Source organism: Cydia pomonella, unplaced genomic scaffold (assembly GCF_033807575.1).
Source record: "Cydia pomonella isolate Wapato2018A unplaced genomic scaffold, ilCydPomo1 PGA_scaffold_202, whole genome shotgun sequence".
In the NCBI taxonomy this organism is placed as follows: domain Eukaryota; kingdom Metazoa; phylum Arthropoda; class Insecta; order Lepidoptera; family Tortricidae; genus Cydia; species Cydia pomonella.
Genome location: NW_026907842.1, coordinates 117126 through 137000, shown reverse-complemented (window position 1 = coordinate 137000; position 19875 = coordinate 117126). Strand labels below are relative to the sequence as shown.

The following is a 19875-nucleotide window of genomic DNA, read 5'->3' as shown; positions in this document are numbered from 1 at the left end:
TGAAGAGGGAATAACAAGCTGATATTTTCTCCTCACACTATTTGTGATAGTATATACTGGCATGGCAATGGCATTATCCCGTGTTTTTCAAAATAGGGTCTGCTGCATAAGTTCCTAAAAACTCATTGGTACGAGTCGAGGCTTGAACCCGCGACTTCCGGATTGAAAGTCGCACGCTCTTACCGCTAAGCCACCAGCGCTTCTCTGTGATGAGGACATAAAGTAAAGTAACTATAGGAAATAGAAAAACAGTGGCTCTTCGTACGTAAATTGGATAATAGTTATACTGAGCTACTTACTTGTATTATTTCAGTTGTTACTTGGGTGAGGTTGAATACATTTCTCAAATTTTTTCGACGGTTAGGCGTAGGTTATCGGTTCTGTTTAATGAGCACTTATTGTTGTTACTCAACTTGTTCATCGAGCGTTCCAGCTTGAGCGTGAGATACGTAACATTGAAAAAACGATTTTAAATAGCAGTCATTTTTGCAGAAAATTATGCTTCAAGGCGTATTTTCAGATAACTACTTTTATTACCTTTAGACATTTTTAGTTTATGATTAGTTATTAACAGTTCACTTATCTACTCATAGATCAGTCACTTAAATATGTCTTTATTTACTCATATAGACATGTCAATATTATATGTATAAAATAAGTAACTTTGAGAGAAAATATGGCTGACTGTACTTTTCTTACCACAGGCAACTTATTTATCAAGACAATCCTGAAAACCCCAAACATAATTAGGCTGCAATGTTTCATCACAGAGTTCCCATGGCCACCTCTTGTCTCCATCGTCAGATCAGCTCGGTGGTACAATAATATTGCATTGTCACCCGACTTACATGTGTGCGCAAATTTTCACCTAAATGGGAAATTGGGAAATGCGTCAAATTTAGCTTCCAGTATTTGACCCACACTAACATACATACATAGGTACATGCTAACAGGGAAAGTTAAATAAAAGCTTGTAAAAATAAAAAAGGAAAAACTTGATTGGTGTGAGGTAAAATAAAAATTATCATATAAAAAATCAGCCAAGAGCATGTCGGGCCATGCTCAGTGCAGGGTTCCTTAGTTACCATTCTGTCAAAATAGGCTAAACAGGGGCTATTAGTAAGTATCATGCATAAGGGACAGACAGTATAAGGGGTATTTTATTAACCTTCACAGTGCTTTGTAGAAATTGTAGAGGTTGTACGTCTTTTTACTAAGAGAAAACTTCTTGCAATAACTCAAAATCGTCTAGACCGATCATGTTCGCTATAGTTTTCATTCAAAGTATTTATTAACCTTTTATTTTACGTTTATTTTCATATGTTTTGGATCCATGGTTCAAAAGTAAAAGAAAAAGTTTCCGAAATTGTTCATTTTATCAAAAAATGGTTGTTTGAGACGCTTATTCGTTTTGAAAGATATATAAGTATATAACGAAATGGGGGGTATACATTACGATATCCCACGCCATTGGGTAAAAAAAGTGTACTTATCCATGCTAAATTGCAGCTTTCTTATAGGTACTAACGTTCACGGAGCAAAGCCGCGGACGGACAGACAGACGGACGGACGGGTTGTTGACTAAGGCACCCTAGAAAAGATAACATGCTCGAAAATGGCTATATATTAACAGGAGTACCTACAAAATCAGTTAGAAACGGGACCCGCAAATTCCTTATACTCGTATTTATTGAAACCCGGAAACGGAATCGCTCAATAAATTTTAATAAGCTCAATAAGAAAGATCCAACTAAATTGAAGCAAGAAATAATATTTTCCAACCGTTTGTCAATGTAATTCTAAGTATTGAATAAGTTTTGTTATCGACCCTTAAAACTAGTTCGATATCTGAGCATCATACTAATGCTACGTTTAGTCGCGATTACTCAATCCATATCTAATTGCAGAACTTTAGATCTCGATGATATTTTGCATAAGGACTCGTACAGTCGCCATCAGATATATCGGAGTGGTGCTGCAGAAAGGTCCCATCCTCCATCATCGATGCCTCCATGAACTTTACAGTACATATGGTGCTACTTTACCGCACTAGTGCGAAAATTAGCATATTACGTTACTGTGTCGAACATGTAAAGGGATATATGTACTGTAAAACGTTGTACGACACATATGCGAATAGGTAATTCGCAACTCGTGTCGATTTAAAACACTCCCTTCGGTCGTGTTTTAATTTATCGTCGTCGTGTTTTAATTTCCTATTTTTCGCACTTGTATCGTAATGTACTATTAACATCTTGATAATGAAGGCTTGGTTCAGATATTTGTAACCTGATGGCGAATGGACGTCCCGGTAAATCAGCGGTGAACAATAAACATATCCTGATCACTCAAAAGTGAAAAATTTAGTGAAAATCTCCAGGCAGTTAGGCCCTTATGGAGGCTGTAGTCGGTGTGACATAATGGAATCGATACTGGAGTTCTATAAGTGGACCTAACGCGAAAGTATGCTATGACTGGAAGCTTTATGTCGTTGGAGGTTTGCTGCGGTAATGTTATATTATAAGGTTGCATAAAACAATAATCGACATCATAAATTTGCCAAGTTACTGTTTTCAAGTATAAAATTGGCTTAAATATGTACTTAACATAATAACTTACGTAATTAATAGCATTTTAATGGCAGAGTTGAGTTAAACGCATTGGTATAACCAATTTCATTTGAAATGAATGATTAAAGAGAGTAAAGTTTGGCCAGAGACCTTTAATAAACTAAGTTGCCACCAAGATACTTCGAGATTAACGATCACTAGTAATTTATCCTTGTACTTGGTCTTACTCGTAGGTACGATCAAGGAATTTAATTTCAGTACCATTTCGTACCTTGTCATTGTGACAATAGTATGATGTCCTTAGCGACTTTTATATTAAATATCACTGTGATCAGACTGATAATGATAAGGTACGAAATGGTGCGCAAATTAAATTATTGGACTTTATTTGATCACAATGCATACAATATATCTTACATACGGTAAGTAGTAGCATTGTATGACTGTAATTGTTAAGTGTACACTTACTAAAAGCAACACTCTTAACTAACCATCGTTGTAGCTTGAATCTTTAGTAAAGTTTGGGGATTGTCAGCTTACAGAGTGAACGACAGTAAGATCAATAAGGGTGTGTCTGGCATTGGGGCCTGTTTACACATTAATTACTGTTTATTGCAATTTCATAAATTTGTTACGTGCAAGTCGCGTTAAGTGGCATGTATGACCTCACAGTAAACACTAATCATTGAGTAAGTAAACAGGCCGCATGCAAAGGGCAGCGACACTTATCCGTTTTGACCTTACCTATTTTTATAGCATGATAATTTAGGAGTTTTGGTGTCGCGGACGGCGTTCGGCAATAAACCTACCTAACAAAATAAAATTAGGGACATAAAAATGATAGTCATAAATGTGTATAAATAATAACAATATTTATTCAATACGTTAATAGTGCGTTAATGTGCAGGGTATTCAATGGTGGTACGCGTTGAGGGCGAGTCCATCGTGGTGGGCGGGCGCGTGCTCGTGCACGGTCGGCGCTGAGTTGTGCACGATGGCGTTAAAACTGGAACAAGAAAATAAAAAGCTTAAAAACTGTAACCCGACAAAGATTTCTGTTCATATATGCGATTATTACCTATCCTTTTCGAAATTTTCAAAGTAATTATTCTTAATAGTATTTCCTTAATAAAAAAAACTTTATTAGAAATGATGTGGCACACATTGACTGTCTCTAATTTAATGCAGTACTTTTTTTTAATTTATCTTCCAAAATAAGTAGCGGCTCACAAGAAACACCTACGTACCAAATTTCATTAAAATATAGATTTGGAGTAAAATGAGATATGGAGCTGGGACATACAGACGGGCGGACGGATAGATGGACTTGATTAAACTATAAAGGTTTCCTTGTTTTCAACTTTGGCCACGGAACCCTAAAAAGTAAAATCTATCTACAAAAATAAATTAAATAACACTGCAGTCGTCGTAGATGTTAAGGCTACGATGACCACATGTGAAGTATATTTCATAAACGTATTATAGAAACATAGAAGATGATTTACGTGTACAAATGACCGTCAAAGGTACCCGAGGCACTATAGTGTGTAGGTTAATTTCTGTAAGATCGTTCCACGTAGATATATGTATATTTATCTATTTAATGTTGCTATATAAGTGATGATACGTTGGTACGTACACAATGAGATGAATCTTGCAGTCCATGCCATTGCAGTGTTTTAATTCGCTTGATAAAAAAAAATCATGAACATAGGTCTAAAACGCACCTTAAAAATTTGTGACATATTTTTCACAAAAGCTAAAAATGTGTTTTTTTTATCGGACTCATCTATTCCTTTTTTTTAACTTACTAAAAATACCAAATCAAAAACATGATATTATCCGCGATCCTACTCACGCACATCCGTCTCCTCGTGCTTACGCTCATTGAGAGTAAAGAGAAGTATCTGAACATTCTGAATCCACAGGGCCTTAAATCCAAATTGCAAAACAGCAACTGGGCAGTCTCATTGTATTTTTTGCAAATCGTCGACTGATTCAAGTTTGACTTAAAAGATACCTACGCATTTAAATATAACAACTACATAGGTACCAGACGTACCTAACTTACCTACTTCTAAAATATCTTCAGCAGTCAGTATACAATAATTTAGGCGTTACACATAATGCTGTCTGTCAGATCAAACGATATGACGTTATGAGATTAATCAATTTAAATCAGTACGTAGGTACGTAGGTACATATATGTCGATTGAACCAAAACATATATTATTAACATTTGAGAAATTGGGTTTAATTTGCTTTGCGATGACAAAATAATACCCGAAGGGCATGTATTTTTCTCGGCGACTATTATCCGAGTGTAGTATGTCATAACTAATAATTGGGGACTCGTGGCCAACATCGTTCGCGGCTGATGTGCAATTGATCATTGTATGAGAAGCTCCCAGTGCAATTGAACACAGGATAGAAAACGTCAAATTGCAGTATTACTGCACAGTTTGGTGAGATACTATCAAAGTTATGGACCGAAACAACATTCGTATTTAGATAAGGAGATGTAAGAGATTCCGCTGTCAAACAAAAAGCAATTAGTCTCGCCAGCCTCATCTTGGCCTTAACACAGTGGCGATTTCTTTTATATAACACGGCAGATGCGTATGTGTAGCGTGCTCGATATGAATGGGATACATCTTATCTCTGCTTGAAAAAAATTAAGAATGATTATCTCTGAGCCTAGGTCACATTAGCTAATCTACCATCGCGTAGTAAGCTTTTAAACTTTTATTTGCATTGAACATCCGTTATGTGGTGAGTTTTTAGAATCTCTGCAAGTTATAGTCAGTTTACGTATTTTGTTGTTTTACCCATTGTGGTGATCGGCGGTGTATGTGACCTTGCGGATGGAGCCATCGGGCTGCAGCAGGGTGTACTCGCCCTTCACAACGTCACCGTCGCGGGTCTCGTGCTGGGACTTGTGGTCGCCGGTGTGGGGGTCCTCCACTGAGTAGGCATATTCGTACTTAGCAGGACCCTGAAAACAAAAACTTTTAAAATATGACGAAAATTGAACTATGAAAATTGAAGTGTTATCTTTATCTGCCGGATTGTCGTAGACACGCAAATTGTGCCAATCTTATGAAAGCTTTTCTTCTCCGTCCATCATTTCAACAGTGATTAATTAACACTGATTCCAACCAATTTGATTTACGCAAATAGTGAGTAATATTATTTTACTACTAAGTGATGGAGTGTTTGATAAATAGATATTAATCCGAATCGCAGCATGATAGATTGTCGATGCAATGTTACAAAACTTTCTATAGTCTTAGAATGACAAGGAACTTACACAATAAACATTTAATTGGGTTGTACTAACTGATCTCATTTTTAATCATATTATTAGCTGAGTGTGCCTTTCACTTTCTTTATGATAGTATGTTTAGGTGCGTGTTTAGGCAATATTCTGCGTAAATGATCTAACGCCCCGATTCAAAATGATTCAAAAGATACGATATCGAGTGTTTGACACTCGATATGTTTTTGTTTGAAAAAACCTCACTTTTGACATTGACATATCTAAACCATATCAAATTTGAAATTTAAATGACATAATCGGTCGGGAGACGACGGCCTACCACTCCAAGGGTTATCGTATCTTTAGCAAATGTTTGACGTATTTCAAAATTCAAATCGGGACGTACATATCTGACGAGACCGGAAGTGACTAAAACTTTAATTTTAAACCGAACTTACATGCTCTTCGATATGTTCGTGGTGGTCATGTCCTACGGCGATGGTTGCAACGGGAGCGACATGTTGTACGATGGGCGCGTGGTGGATCTGGGCTGTTTGGTGGAGGACGGGGGCGGCGTGGACAATAGGGGCAGCGTGGACCACGGGGGTAGCATGTACGGCGTGGAACAAAGGAGTGCTGTGCTCATAGGAATGCTCCAGGTGGGAGCTCTGTTCAATAATTGCGGGGGAAGAGTGGATGAGAGGAGCAGAATGTTGGTAGATGGTGTGAGCGATGGGAGTCGCGTAGTGGCTGTCGTGGCTCTCTACGTGGTGAGATGGCTGGTCGTGGCGGACGATGCTCTGGGAGGAGACGGCGTGTCCGTGCCCGTGGTTATGGCCATCCTCCAGGATCAGGCCCGCGGAGCAAATCGCTACCAGGGCGCTAAAAATTGCGATCTGTGGATAATGTACATGATTTATATTAATAAGAATTACATCCCTCAGTTTCCTATCACAAGCTCTGTCCTTGAAAAAAATGAAAATAAGTTTTATAAGGGTGCGTTATGTTGTTAAAATTGCCATCAATTATTTTTTTTTATCATAGGTCTTCTCATAGTAAAATAGAAGAAAAAATAATTCAATATATAAAATTTAATTTATAATTCTCACTATAGAGTACATGTTGGTGGTCTACCGAATTGGAGTCGATTGATAAGGTCCCTGCGGGGTGGTAGTTTTTATACTTCGGGCGCTGCTCGGGCGCAGGTCACCCGATACTCGAAACCGGCCCGACATGCGATTCCGCCGTATTCGATTACCTTTAGGTGTGTTACGTCATTGCATTGACATTTTTTAAGATTCTTTCAAGGTTACAGTAAAGCTCTGTCTTCAGGTCCTTTTACGAACATCATGAATACTAAAATATTGATATTTAAACTATTTTTTTATAAAAACAAGATTAAATTACTAACTAAACATATTTAGACTTAGAGAGCATTATAGTGGTAGTAGACAGGTAGTTTGACAAAATATTAGTAATTTAGTTCATTTAACATATAAATACAATTAAGAACGCGTATAGCACGTAAGTAGTAGCTTATTAAAGTGGGATTTAAATTAGGCAACACTATTAAGAGAAAAGAATAGCTTTGCGATCCTAACGAAATAACGGTACTTTTTCCATAAAATTTCCATTTAGGGAAAACCGGTTTGCACTAATCAAAACGTAACAAATCACTTTGATTTTATTGCTTCAGCAAAAGACATTTTAGGTTTATAAGTTTCGCATTAAAAAAAGTTTGCTAATTTTGAAAAAAAAAAAATGTGTCAATAACATACAAAAAAATATGGAGAATGGAAAATATTTAGGAGTGGAAAAACATTTTTCCTTTTTGTATGGACGGGTACGTATACTTCCCTCTTAATTCTTACTTATTAAGATATAATAATATTTATAAAATTATTTAATATAAATTTTATTATATATATATATATTATTTATTAATTTAAGAACTAGGGAATACATTAGCAATAAAATTTATTACAAATTAAACTAAACCTAAACTAACCCATAAAAACTATTCCAACAACCCACCCCACATCGTTCCCGGCGGAAAGGTGCCCATTACGCTTGCCGCGTTTCCGCGTTGAACCGCGATGGACAACCTCTGGGCCAGGAACGTCCCGGAGCGGGGGTCGAGACCCCTCTCCCGCAATATAAATAATATTATAATTAAAGATAGATACGTAACAATCTGTGCTCGTAAGTTACTTACAGAAATGAGAACTTAATCTAAGATTGTTATATTAATTAGCCTTAGCCACGTCTAGCGTTACCGCCAGCCTTGCGGTCAGGAAGGTGCTAGAAAATCTATGATTAAGGTAACCACTGGTGTCCGTTTTCAGTTTTTGTTACTAATGACTGAATACTTAGACATAAAACATTGTTAAAGTAGGGTTAAACAGCGGAAAGTATTTTGACGAGGTAATAGGCATCTTGAAAATTATAGGCATGCATCAAACTAGTAAATTATTTTAGGTTATGCTTGAGGTAATATTAATAAAATTTCTCAGCTCATATTTGTTATATTTCATTAGTATAAATAACCTATCTATTTCCAAACAAGTACGTTATTTATTGCGCAAAATTTTCAATCTTCTTTCATTAGGTACCTACTCTTGATCAACAGTGTGCAGTATATGCATTTATATTTCTCTTATATTTGTTTTGAACAGGCTCTTAAATAGATAATATTTATATTCATTGTTGTAATAGCCATTGTTATTCAAATTAAATTAAATCTCTTACTGAAAGCTAGAATATGAAACGGAACTTAAATTGGTACCTTATTTACTTTTGTTCAACATGTATCGTATGGATGTTTTTTTTCAGGGGTCTTAATCTTAATTTTAATAATTCAAAACGAAATAATAAAAAATTATACGGTCAAATAACATAAATAAATCATAAATCATCATCATAATCATAATCATAAATAATCATAATATAATATCATAAATCAAAATCATACATCATTTTATTAAATATAAATTGTGATATACGCCGTGGGGTCGAGTAACCAGACAGATTTTAACCATGCATCCCTGAGGTCATAAGTAGCCAAATTTATATGACTTTTGATCAAATTCAGCAGTTTTTTGTGCGTGTCTGTGTGTGTGTTTTATGCACACGACACGTTATTTCTTTTTATATATTGGTGAAAAAAAAAAACATTAAAACGATTAAGTTTTTTTTATGTAGTTACAGATAAATATTGAGTGTTTCCTTTAAAAAGTTTAATGTCTGTCAGTGGGTATATCTAAACCAAGTCACATAGGGCAGCATTGCAGCCAAACCTTTTTACTAAAATTTGTCTTTATCTTTAAAACAAAACCGATTTCAGAAAACGTTGTATGACATTTTAGTTTCTAAATGCGGTCAAGAAGACACCTTTTAAACCTGTCGGGTTAAGCCCACTTAAATTAGGTGACTTTTACTCTATATACAAATAATTTTATTTTTTATTTTCAACAGAACATAAAAACATGACATTATAATCGAAAAAGTGTCACTAGGGGTAATGTTTAGTAACGACTAAGCACTAACGTGTCATTGCCCCTTGCCTTGCCCCTGTAACCTGTAAGTGTTAGCAAACCGTGACTCATTTCTATGCATATAAGCCAAACTATTAGTATGGCTGGATTTAGAGTGTTTAGGTTACAATCTCGACTGTTATGTTCTTGTTTCTTTAAAATAATTATCTAGCCTAAAAATAAGGGTTGTCTGATATACGTGTACACGTACAGTGTAAACTCAGCCGAAGAATATCGGCCGGCAAGAAAGTAGCGCTTTGGGTTGCACCGAGTGCTCCAGTAAACTGTTGCGCAATCAGGGCCTTGCTACACTTAGCTCATTATTTCGTTAAGTAAGATGAAGGCTCACCTGATCCCTTGGATTTTCTTGGACTTGCTTCGGTAGTTTTATGACTAAAGCATGGTCAGACACAATGTAAGCAATGTATTCAAATTTTATTTTATGTCATAGTATGAATTTTCTCAAATGATTTTTAGGCCTTAGACCCTAATCTGTAAACAAACACCATTGTTTATTTTATGCGAGCAGTAAGCTCCCGTATAAGTAAAAAAGCATCTGCATCTGTATCGTGATAGTAATAAGGTTTATATCTATGAAAGAATATGAGCTCTCGCCTACATTGAGGTGATCGATCGTCCTACATTACCAAAACATGTTATCTTATGACCTGTTACACAGATTTGAACCTTAATACTATCACTATACAGTTGCTTTTAAAACGACATAATTGATTTTACAAGTCCCTTCAACGGGAGCCGACCGCTCGCATAAAAGATACGATGGCTTTTGTTGAATAAATTAGTCTTAGGCGTAAAAATCTTTTCAGAAAATCTATACTATAGCTCACCACAATAAATCCATAACTACCTATATTCTTAAAAAAAAACTAAGCTAAGTGGATACCTCTAGGTTAAATTAGTGTATGATAACAATTGAAAGCCTCTTTTATTTTATAGTTGAAGTTGTTTATCATATCTGTCACGAATTAACGGAAAAAGGACTGAGATCATTTTAAAAAAAATCTTATACAATGACCTAAAAACGATTACCTTCTGGTGAGTAATTTGGTAACGTAACCTTAAGTTTGGTAACCATTAATATAATATAAGAAAAATTTGACCCATGCCGCCGTGGCCCGGGTGGCCGAGGGGCTTATACATCTGCCGCGATAGCAAAGGATGCTGATTCGATTCCAGCTCTGAGCACTGGAGACCTTGGGCACTTTTCCTTCGTATAATTATAACATTTAGTTCGATCTTAATTTATATATGTATGATACATTTTAATTTGTGGTGTTTCTACCTGAAATAACACAAATTAAAATGTTACAAAAAATAATTTAATTTATTTCTAATGGTTGAATTGGCAGCGCCATCTCTTTCGCTAACCCGGAATCACCTGAGTAGATTCGGTTAGGAGGCCAAACCATACTGTTCTACCTTAGAGATGGACAGGGGGCGCCATACGCCCGTAGGAAATTGCGTATTTAGGTATACTTAGAAAAATCTACCCATGCTGCCATGGCCCGGGTGGCCGAGGGGCTTAGTAACCTGCCGCGATAGCAGAGGACGCTGGTTCGATTCCAGTTCCAGCCCTAGGGACTGGAGACCTTAGTCACTTTTTCTTCGTATATGACATTTTTTTCAATTTATAATTTATATAGTATCTACTTGAAACAATACAAATTTAAATATTTTCAAATAATTAATTCTATTTGTTTCTAATTGAAATATGAAATACGTCTATAAATATTAATAATGCTCCAGTACCCGGTGTACCACCGGCCTGCGTTGCTCTGCATGCTTCCCCGCGATGTAACCGAACGTACGCGTGAACAGCTGCCTGCCGTGAAGGTCACACTACTTTGCACCCATTACTCACACGATTATAATACAAACGAAAATTATCTCAAAACTTGGGTTTTATGAAGCAAAATATGAAAACATCTTTTAGGACTTATGACACTTTGGTTCTGTAGTAATTATTGTGCGGTTTAATGAAACCTTGCTGCTGCGTCTTTGACTTATTTTAAAAATAAATGACACGTGAAAACGGAAGTGGTATATGAAGGCCAAGTAAAAGTAGCTCATATTTTCTTATGTTAGTTAATAGTATTTCACCCATAAAATAACCTGATGCCAATCTCTACTTCTCTTTTTCTGTTCTCTGAGTAGGATTTAAGTTTATTTAGGGTTCAAATAAATATACAAAAAGTGAATTAGTAATTTAATGTAATTTTCTGCTACAGCTAATTCTGATAGATTTTTAATTATGAATACAGATAGCTTCTGTAATTACTGTGTATGTCGGCAGAAACACTGAAATCAATAAAATTAACTGTTATGTTGATTCCTTGAATAACAGTTTATTAAAACGGAAAGTTATTTGGAGTTCTTAGACATTAATACTACGTCGGTGGAAACACGCATATGGTCCGTCTGATGGTAAGTAGTCTCCGTAGCCTATGGATGCCTGCAACTCCAGAGGTGTAACTTGCGCGTTGCCGACCCTAACACTCCGCACCCTCTTTGAGCTCTGGCAACCTTATGCACCGGCAGGAACACAACATTATGAGTAAGAGTAAGGTGGAGTTACTTTCCCAGTTTGGCTCTGCTCTACCTCTAGATCTGGAACAGTTTCTGTTTTGATGTGTATTCTGAATTGTTTTTATCTCTGTTTATTGGTCTAGTTCCCTAAACCTAAAAAAATACGTTTGAAAATATACCCCAGCTTCGTTTCTTGGTAAGTACCTTCCTAACGATACAATGTATAAAATATGCAGTTTCTGCGATAGTTGACAGTGTTGACACGCAACACGCAAGGTGCTAGCTGAGGATGTTGCGAAAATGTGCTCCGCTTGTCACCCTCTAGATTAGAGATCGTACCTTAATAGGTTGCTCGCGTCGCTTACGTCTTTCTTACCACATGGCTGTAGGTACTCTAACAAGCCGCGTAGGTTAGGAATTAAATACGATATAGGTGTCCAGGGTGAACGATACAGCTTTCGCATATTGCATTAGTGTATAAAGAGTTTACAACGGAATAGCCTGTGATTAATGGCGCAGATACACGGCGTCGATTCTGGGTCGTTCGGCACATCAAACAATGCCGGTTATGTAATAAGGCGTCGTTAAATGAATTTGTGAAAATTTAATTATTTTGTGTATTATAAAATAAATAAAAATAAAATAAAAATCATTTATTTCGGACGACACAATCCATATTTTGTTAGTTACAAATATACTTAAATTACTATGTTAGTACCTAAACTAAGATGTTGGGAGGTCCAGTGCCTAATTAATGCACTGTCCCATCTCCCTGCCACGACGGCCAGGAGACTATGGCGGCTGTCGCGCACCCTTCGGAGCGTCGCGGCGCAGCGCTTGCGCATCGTCGCGTGGAAACCGTCCACATGCGCGTCGGCGAACATATTATGATAGCATTATACACATTTGAATATGCATTTAAACAGAAATGGGGGAGACCGGTTCTTCATAAAACGTAGTCCCCATATTTTCCTCTGTGGATACCATAGTTTCTCCGTTTGACTTTTTCGTTTTTTTTATTACAATAGTTCACAAAAAATACAATCGCAGGTGCACAGCTACACAGGTACATAATATATTAAATTGAATTAAAATATTTTCTATAATATCAATACTAGAAAAATGGGGACTACCTTTGTATGGAGAAGCGGTAGTCCACTATCGTCTTAATACAAATTCATATTTGCTCATAATAATACGTATGTGTGAAACATAAACCTACCTAAGTACCTATACTTACCAACCTAAACTTAAATAAAAGATTCATCTAATAACTTTAAATGAAATTTAATAACTTGGGTTTGGATTATACTAGATTTTAAACAAAACTCTCGGGGTATGATGTCAATACGGGACTTATTAAACATAAAAAGTTTCAATTGCATCAATTGCAAACCTTCCGATTTTAATCTTATCTAAAAAACCCCGATTTCCTCACTGTCTCAATCACTCACTGATGATCATCAAAATTCTTAGGGTACTTCCTGAAGTCCTAGAAATATGAAATTTTGTATGTAAGCTAGTACACAAACAACAAAATTATCCTACAACATGAAACTTTAACCCTCCAACCCTTTTAACTAGGGGATTGAATTTTGTATGGGGCTTTCAAATGTTGATGCTAGAGGTCTGAAAATTGATAAAGCTACTTCTTGTTATAAATAATTTAATACATATTTCAGGATTTTAGTTAATCACCCCCCATCCTTTAAATTAGGGGATGGAAGTTTGAATGGGGCTCCTATACAAACTTAATTTCATGCTACATAAAATAAATGAGATGAAAAGAAGTGGGGTATGACAACAGGCAATTCAGCCACATATTTTGATTAAGGTGTAGAATTTGGCTCTATTTTAGATCTGATAATTTTTTAACAATGCGAGCCATATGGTCTCGTCTTGGCAACATCTGACATGAAAATGTTTTTGGTGGGATTATATATTTTTTACTTCTTTCAGTTAGCTGATCTTCCCAATTATATTTCTTCCAATGAGATATAACGGTAACTTTTCTTTGTGTGCGTTATATCGCGATGCGTCTAACCTTGCCTCCGTGACTGATTCGTATCAAAGCTGCCGCTCACGCAATATCAAATGCATTCAAACGAATTCCAATGTCATTGTTGTATTACTTAATTGCTTAATTGAGACCCTTGGTCTTTTGCCAAGGAGATATGTGAGCATTTAGTAAATTGTTTTTATTGGCTTTACCATTTATAAGAAAATAAAGGCTGGACGTGTTGTAAGTATAAAAAAAGGATGTCGGCATAAAAATAAAATATGTATACTTAAGGGCCTGAATCACAAATTGATAATGTACCGATTAAAGTATGCAGATATAGGTTATTGCGTTCGATATACTGATGAATAAGCAATGCAAGAGTTAAATGCATAATTTCGTAAATCAAATTACTTGTAAAATACCAGTTGAATTTAATTAACAGTTTAGTAGCTATAAGATAACAGTAACAACTGTTAAAATCATTGCTGTAAGCAAGTCAACAACACTTCAACTTCATAATTCATAATTCATAATTCATAATAATTTATTTGCGAAAAAAGGAGTTACAATAGTTGGTACATTATATTTTCAAGCAAGTCCATCCTCTTAGCCGTCCATACACAGCATGCAAATCTTACTAACTAGCCTAAATATGAAATATTTTATAAAATAACAATTTTATTTACAATTATACCTAAAACAACAACATAATTTAATAAATAATTTACAACGCCTTCAACACGAATTGAAAAATAAAATAAAGAAGGGGGTGCATAACCATATAAAATTTTAATTGAAATGTAATGTCAAATATAAATAATAAACTAATAACTAGAAACAATAATTTGATGTAAATTTTTATTAGATTTACTTTAATTTATGTTGTCTAAAAGAAACGTCCCTACATTATAGTACTGTTTTTTCCGCAACAGTTCTGCTACATTTTTTCGAAAGCTATTAAAAGGTAGCCGTTGAATTTCTGGCGGCAACTTGTTAAAAATTTTTATACACATTATATAGCACTGCTTTGAGAAAAATGAAGTCCTTGGAACGTAATCGTGTGCCAGTCTTTCGGGGTTTCTAGTGTTTCGAGGGTATACTTCTTTAGCTGTCTTAAAAAGATACATGTGTTTTTTAACAAAGACGCAAACCTCTAAAATATATAAACAAGGCAGGGGTAATATATTTAGTTTTATAAAAATGGGTTTACATGATTCGTCTGGGGCCACACCAAATATTGCCCTCACACATTTCTTTTGGGCTATGAACGCCCTTTCAAAGTTTGTACAGTTACCCCACAGAATAAGTCCATATCTTAGTTGAGAGCTAACATAACCATGGTAAGCAGCCAAAGTCGCTTCCATGGTGGCAGTGCGTCTTAACCTACTTAACACATACACAAATCTATGGACTTTGCTACAAACGCTTTCAATTTGAGAATCCCAATTTAAAGAGGAATCAAGTTTTAAACCTAAAAATGTACTATCTTACATTCTTAAAGGTACTATCATTGTGGTTCACTTCGCTACCTAAAGTTAGATAAGATAAGATAAGATAAGATAAATGTTTATTTGCAAGAATGTAGGTACATAGGTTACAAGATGTTAGGGTGATTATTCGGGTTTCCATTTACATTCAGCCATTTATTGGCGTGCAAAATTGTGTCGCATTTTATACACACAGTAAATAAATGTCAACATATCATAAGAGACTAATTAGCAATCATAACACTATCTTATATAAATTAGAAATACATACATCAAATTCATTTACAATTAATTATATGTCAAGTTACCAAATTTAAATTATAAAATCAATTAAAAATAAAATTATCATAGTATACAAATAGATCATGTTACATTACCAAATTTCAATTAATAGTCACAAATTTCATATAATCAAATGTTAATCTGATAGAAATTCATTTACACTATAAAAACACTTATCAATTAACCACTTAGTAAGCTCTTTCTTAAAGATTATTTCTGGTAATTCTTTGAATTTGTCCGGTAACTTATTATAAATTTTTATGCACATGCAGTAAGAGTTTTTCCTGTAAATATCTGTCCTTTGTAGAGGAATGTAAAGTGCATGTTTGTGCCTCACTTGACGTTTAAATACTTCTGAGCTCTTTTTGAACATGTGTGGGTTTGTCTTGACAAAAAGGCAGGTCTCTTTTATGTACATGCATGGCAGAGGTAAAATTTCCATTTCCTTGAATAGTGGTCTACAACTTTCTAAGAACCATGCTCCACAAATCGCACGTATACATTTCTTTTGTAGTCTGAAGGCTCTAGTTATGTCGGCTGAGTTTCCCCATATCAATAGGCCGTATGATAAAACCGAAGCTACATAGCCATGATATGCATTCATCGCTGTTTCTATTGATGCAATCTGTCGTAGTCGTTTCAATGCGTATACGAAGCGATCGAGTTTGTTACATATAGAGTCTATATGATGTGTCCACTTACAATTTTCATCAATGATTATGCCTAAAAACTTTGTTGTATCTACTTGTTCCAGCGTTATGTCTTTATATTTTACTTTCAATGGCAAATGATTGCTCCTGTAATTATGAAATTGAATAAAATTTGTTTTTGTTATGTTGACCTTCAAATTGTTATCATATAGCCATGTTATTATGTCATTTATAGCCGTATTTATATCTTCCTCGAACGTTTCTGGATCTTCACATTTGACGAGCAGAGTCGTGTCGTCAGCGAATAAGATACACTCATGTTTCGTTGAATTAGGGAGGTCATTAATGTACATTAAGAATAGTAATGGTCCCAATATGCTTCCTTGAGGCACTCCTGCTGTGATAGGTTTCAGTTGAGATCTACTCGTCATTTTACTTCCGTTTTCAAGTTTTGTGATTTCTACACACTGGTTGCGGTCCGTAAGATAGCTTCCCAGCCACTCTTTACATTTACCTCTCATTCCGTATTTTTCTAGTTTGGTAAGCAAAATGTCGTGATTAACGAAATCGAAGGCTTTTGTCATATCTAAAAATATACCCACGATAGGAGTTTTGTTATTCAAGCTTTCCGTTATTATTTTTAGTAAGTGAAAACATGCCATTGAAGTTGAACAGTTTTTTCGAAAACCGAACTGCTCTGGTGTTAATACATGATGTTTTGTGACAAAATTTAGTAGCCGGTTATACATTGTACGTTCAAATATTTTGGCAATAATTGGTATTAATGTGACCGGTCTATAATTGTTCAACTCCGTTTTATCGCCTTTCTTGAATAGAGGCTTGACCACCGCTAGTTTGAGTGCTTTTGGATATCGTCCCTGTTCAAAAGAAAGATTAATAATATAGCTTAAAGGTTCACATATAAATGTAGCACATCGTTTAATTAAACATGTATTTAGTTCATCATATCCTGTCGATGAGGTATTACGAAGGTATCTTATAATTTTCAATATTTCGTTTCCATCCGTGGGCTGAATAAAAATAGTTTCGTTATTGGTGTTCTTAATGGTTTTGACACTTTTCATTAATTTATGTCTTATATCTCCTGAAGGCTCTGATGTCACTAATTTGACAAAATAATCGTTAAATTTTTCAGCAATATCCATGCTGTCATTATATGTCACTTCATTTTCTTTTATTTTATCAACGCATTGACCGTCTAATCTTCCACTTACGTTGTTTTGTATTACTTTCCAAACTGCCTTACATTTATTCTTATTATTTGATATATATTTATAGTTTTGTATCTGTTGAGATTTTAGTATACATTGCTTAAGTATTTTATTGTACAATCGGTATTGTTTCTTATGAGCCTCTTTGTTATTTTTTGAATGTATGCTCTTTAAATATAGTTGCCTTTTATTTCTACTAGACTTCCTGAGTCCGTTTGTTAGCCATTTTAACTTTGTAGATCTATTGTTCATTTTCTTTTTATATTCTGGAAAACATTGTTTATGCAGTAACACCATCCAATTATGAAACTCATTAAAAGCATCGTCCACTTCTTGATTTTGGTAGACTTCATTAAAAGTAAGTGATGCTACGTGCTGGCAGAATTTTTCGATATTCTCTGGGTGATAATCTCGCCGAGTTTCAAACCATTCATTTATTTTATTAGTTCTTTTTACTTGCATGCTTACTGTTTGTGCAGTTTCGTGGTCTGACAGTGCAAGATGATGTATTTTTGATTCTACTCCATCTATGTTGCTTGCCAGCAAATCTATACATGACATTTGTCTTGTGGGTTCTTTAGTGTGTATATGGATATTATTATTTAGTAGAATACTGTATAATTCGTGACTGGTCTTAGTGTTTTTCAACATATTAATGTTCCAATCGCCACATAACACAACTTTAGTTTTTTTTTTCTTTGAATATAATTTATTAAGTAATTCCTCCAATTTGCAGAAAAATATGTTGACGTCACTAGTTGGTGTTCTGTATATGCAAATAATGTAAGTATTGTATTCTTCTATATACACTCCGCAACATTCGAACGAGTATTGACTAGCTAATTCATTAAGCCAGGCAGTATTTACCCCCTTTAAGTCATTCTTTACTAATATGCATGAACCCCCTCTTATTTTTGTTCGTGAAAATGACGCAGCAATTTGATAATTGTCTATTTTTAATAGGCATTCTGAGCCTTGTTTGATAAAGCTTTCAGTTAGGCAAATAACGTCTACTTTTGTTTTATGATTTGCTAGCTCTAGTATTGATATGTTCAAAAGTTCCGACTTATTTATGGCTCCAGCGATATTTTGATGCAATATTGTAAAACAATTATCATGATTATCATTATTTTCATTGATGTTCACGAAAAAACGTTAATTCTGGATTACTATCGCTCTCTTGTATAGTCTTAATCTGTTTCTGGAGGTAAGAGAATACATTTTTGATTCCAGTGTTCAAAATTTTGCCCGTATACGACGAGAACATGTCCAGTTGTAGATTTAGATTAGTGTCGAAGAAAAGGGCGTGTTTATTTGTCTCAATATCTAAATTCAATAGGGTATTAAACAATTCTACACGGCAATTATACACTCTAGCTCCGCAGATATACGTTGGAACGCATACAATAACATTTGTGTGCTTAATACATTCTAGTGTAGTTCTAATGTGTTGAACCATACTTATGTAATTTGTTGTCGTCTTGAAATCTTCTTCCCCAATAAGAATAACACAGAAGTCGGATGATGTAAAATTCCATAATTTACTATCTAAGTTGCTAAAAAGCTCATTTATTCCGGCGCCTGGTATTTTGTAATGGCAAAATTCAAAGTCATTAAAATATTCGAGCATAATGCCCAAAATGTTATTCCTTGTATTGCTGCTAATAAGACATAATTTATTTTTTATCACTCTGTCATCTTGTTTCTTACTATCACTTGGTTCAATTTTTTGTGGTGATTCGTGTTCTTGGGTCCTTGTCGGACTGTCAGCCTCTTCTGTATTGTCATTTGACGACACGTTTACCTTACGTTGTGGTGATGCTGAAGGTATAGAATCGTCATCACTATCGAGGACATGGTCTGGATGATTGATATTCTTGACCAATACTTGTTTCTGTAAAGTTGTGATTTTATTTTTCAACGGTGTTGCATTTATTATAGGGTCTTTTTCAGTCAGTAGCTTTTTAAAGAGGTTGATTTTCTTATTTTGGTCCTCCAGTATTTTTTTTAGTGATCCAACCTCTGAGTTAAGCCTGTCAATCTCATTATGTGCGCTAGCCAACTGTACAGACAGATTGTCGATTTCATTTTTCATTTCTGTGTACTCGCCGCTCTCAATTGTTGATATATTTGGCATACTTAGTGAAATGTCATCCCGTAAGGTGGCCAGTGATTCCATATCAGATTCCGGGTCCGACAGCAGTTCACTATCAGGGGTGCTATCGATATTGTCTATGAGGGATTCCGGTTTGTTATTCATAATTTCAGATGTATTTTCACTGCAAGAAATGTTATTAGCAGTTGTATTATTGC

The 19875-nt window shown here is 35.1% G+C and overlaps 1 protein-coding gene across 1 annotated transcript; it reads right to left on the bottom strand.

Moving 5' to 3' along the window:
• Positions 1-3421: 3421 nt before the first annotated feature.
• On the bottom strand, positions 3422-6988 carry LOC133533719 (cuticle protein 21-like). Its single transcript, XM_061872753.1, has 4 exons — positions 6939-6988; positions 6288-6725; positions 5399-5565; positions 3422-3576 (listed from the first exon to the last, which is right to left on the bottom strand). The coding sequence occupies exons 1-4, from the start codon at positions 6948-6950 to the stop codon at positions 3483-3485; spliced, it is 711 nt and encodes a 236-aa protein (XP_061728737.1). The 5' UTR covers positions 6951-6988; the 3' UTR covers positions 3422-3482.
• Between the last annotated feature and the right edge of the window lie 12887 nt (positions 6989-19875).

What these genes read in the sequence shown, in the direction of transcription:
- LOC133533719 (XM_061872753.1), bottom strand. An exon ending in ACGAACATATCGAAGAGCAT is followed by an intron (nt 5,566 to 6,287) that starts GTAAGTTCGGTT and finishes TTTTGTTTTCAG; the next exon opens with GGTCCTGCTAAGTACGAATA. An exon ending in ACCGCCGATCACCACAATGG is followed by an intron (nt 3,577 to 5,398) that starts GTAAAACAACAA and finishes TTCTTGTTCCAG; the next exon opens with TTTTAACGCCATCGTGCACA.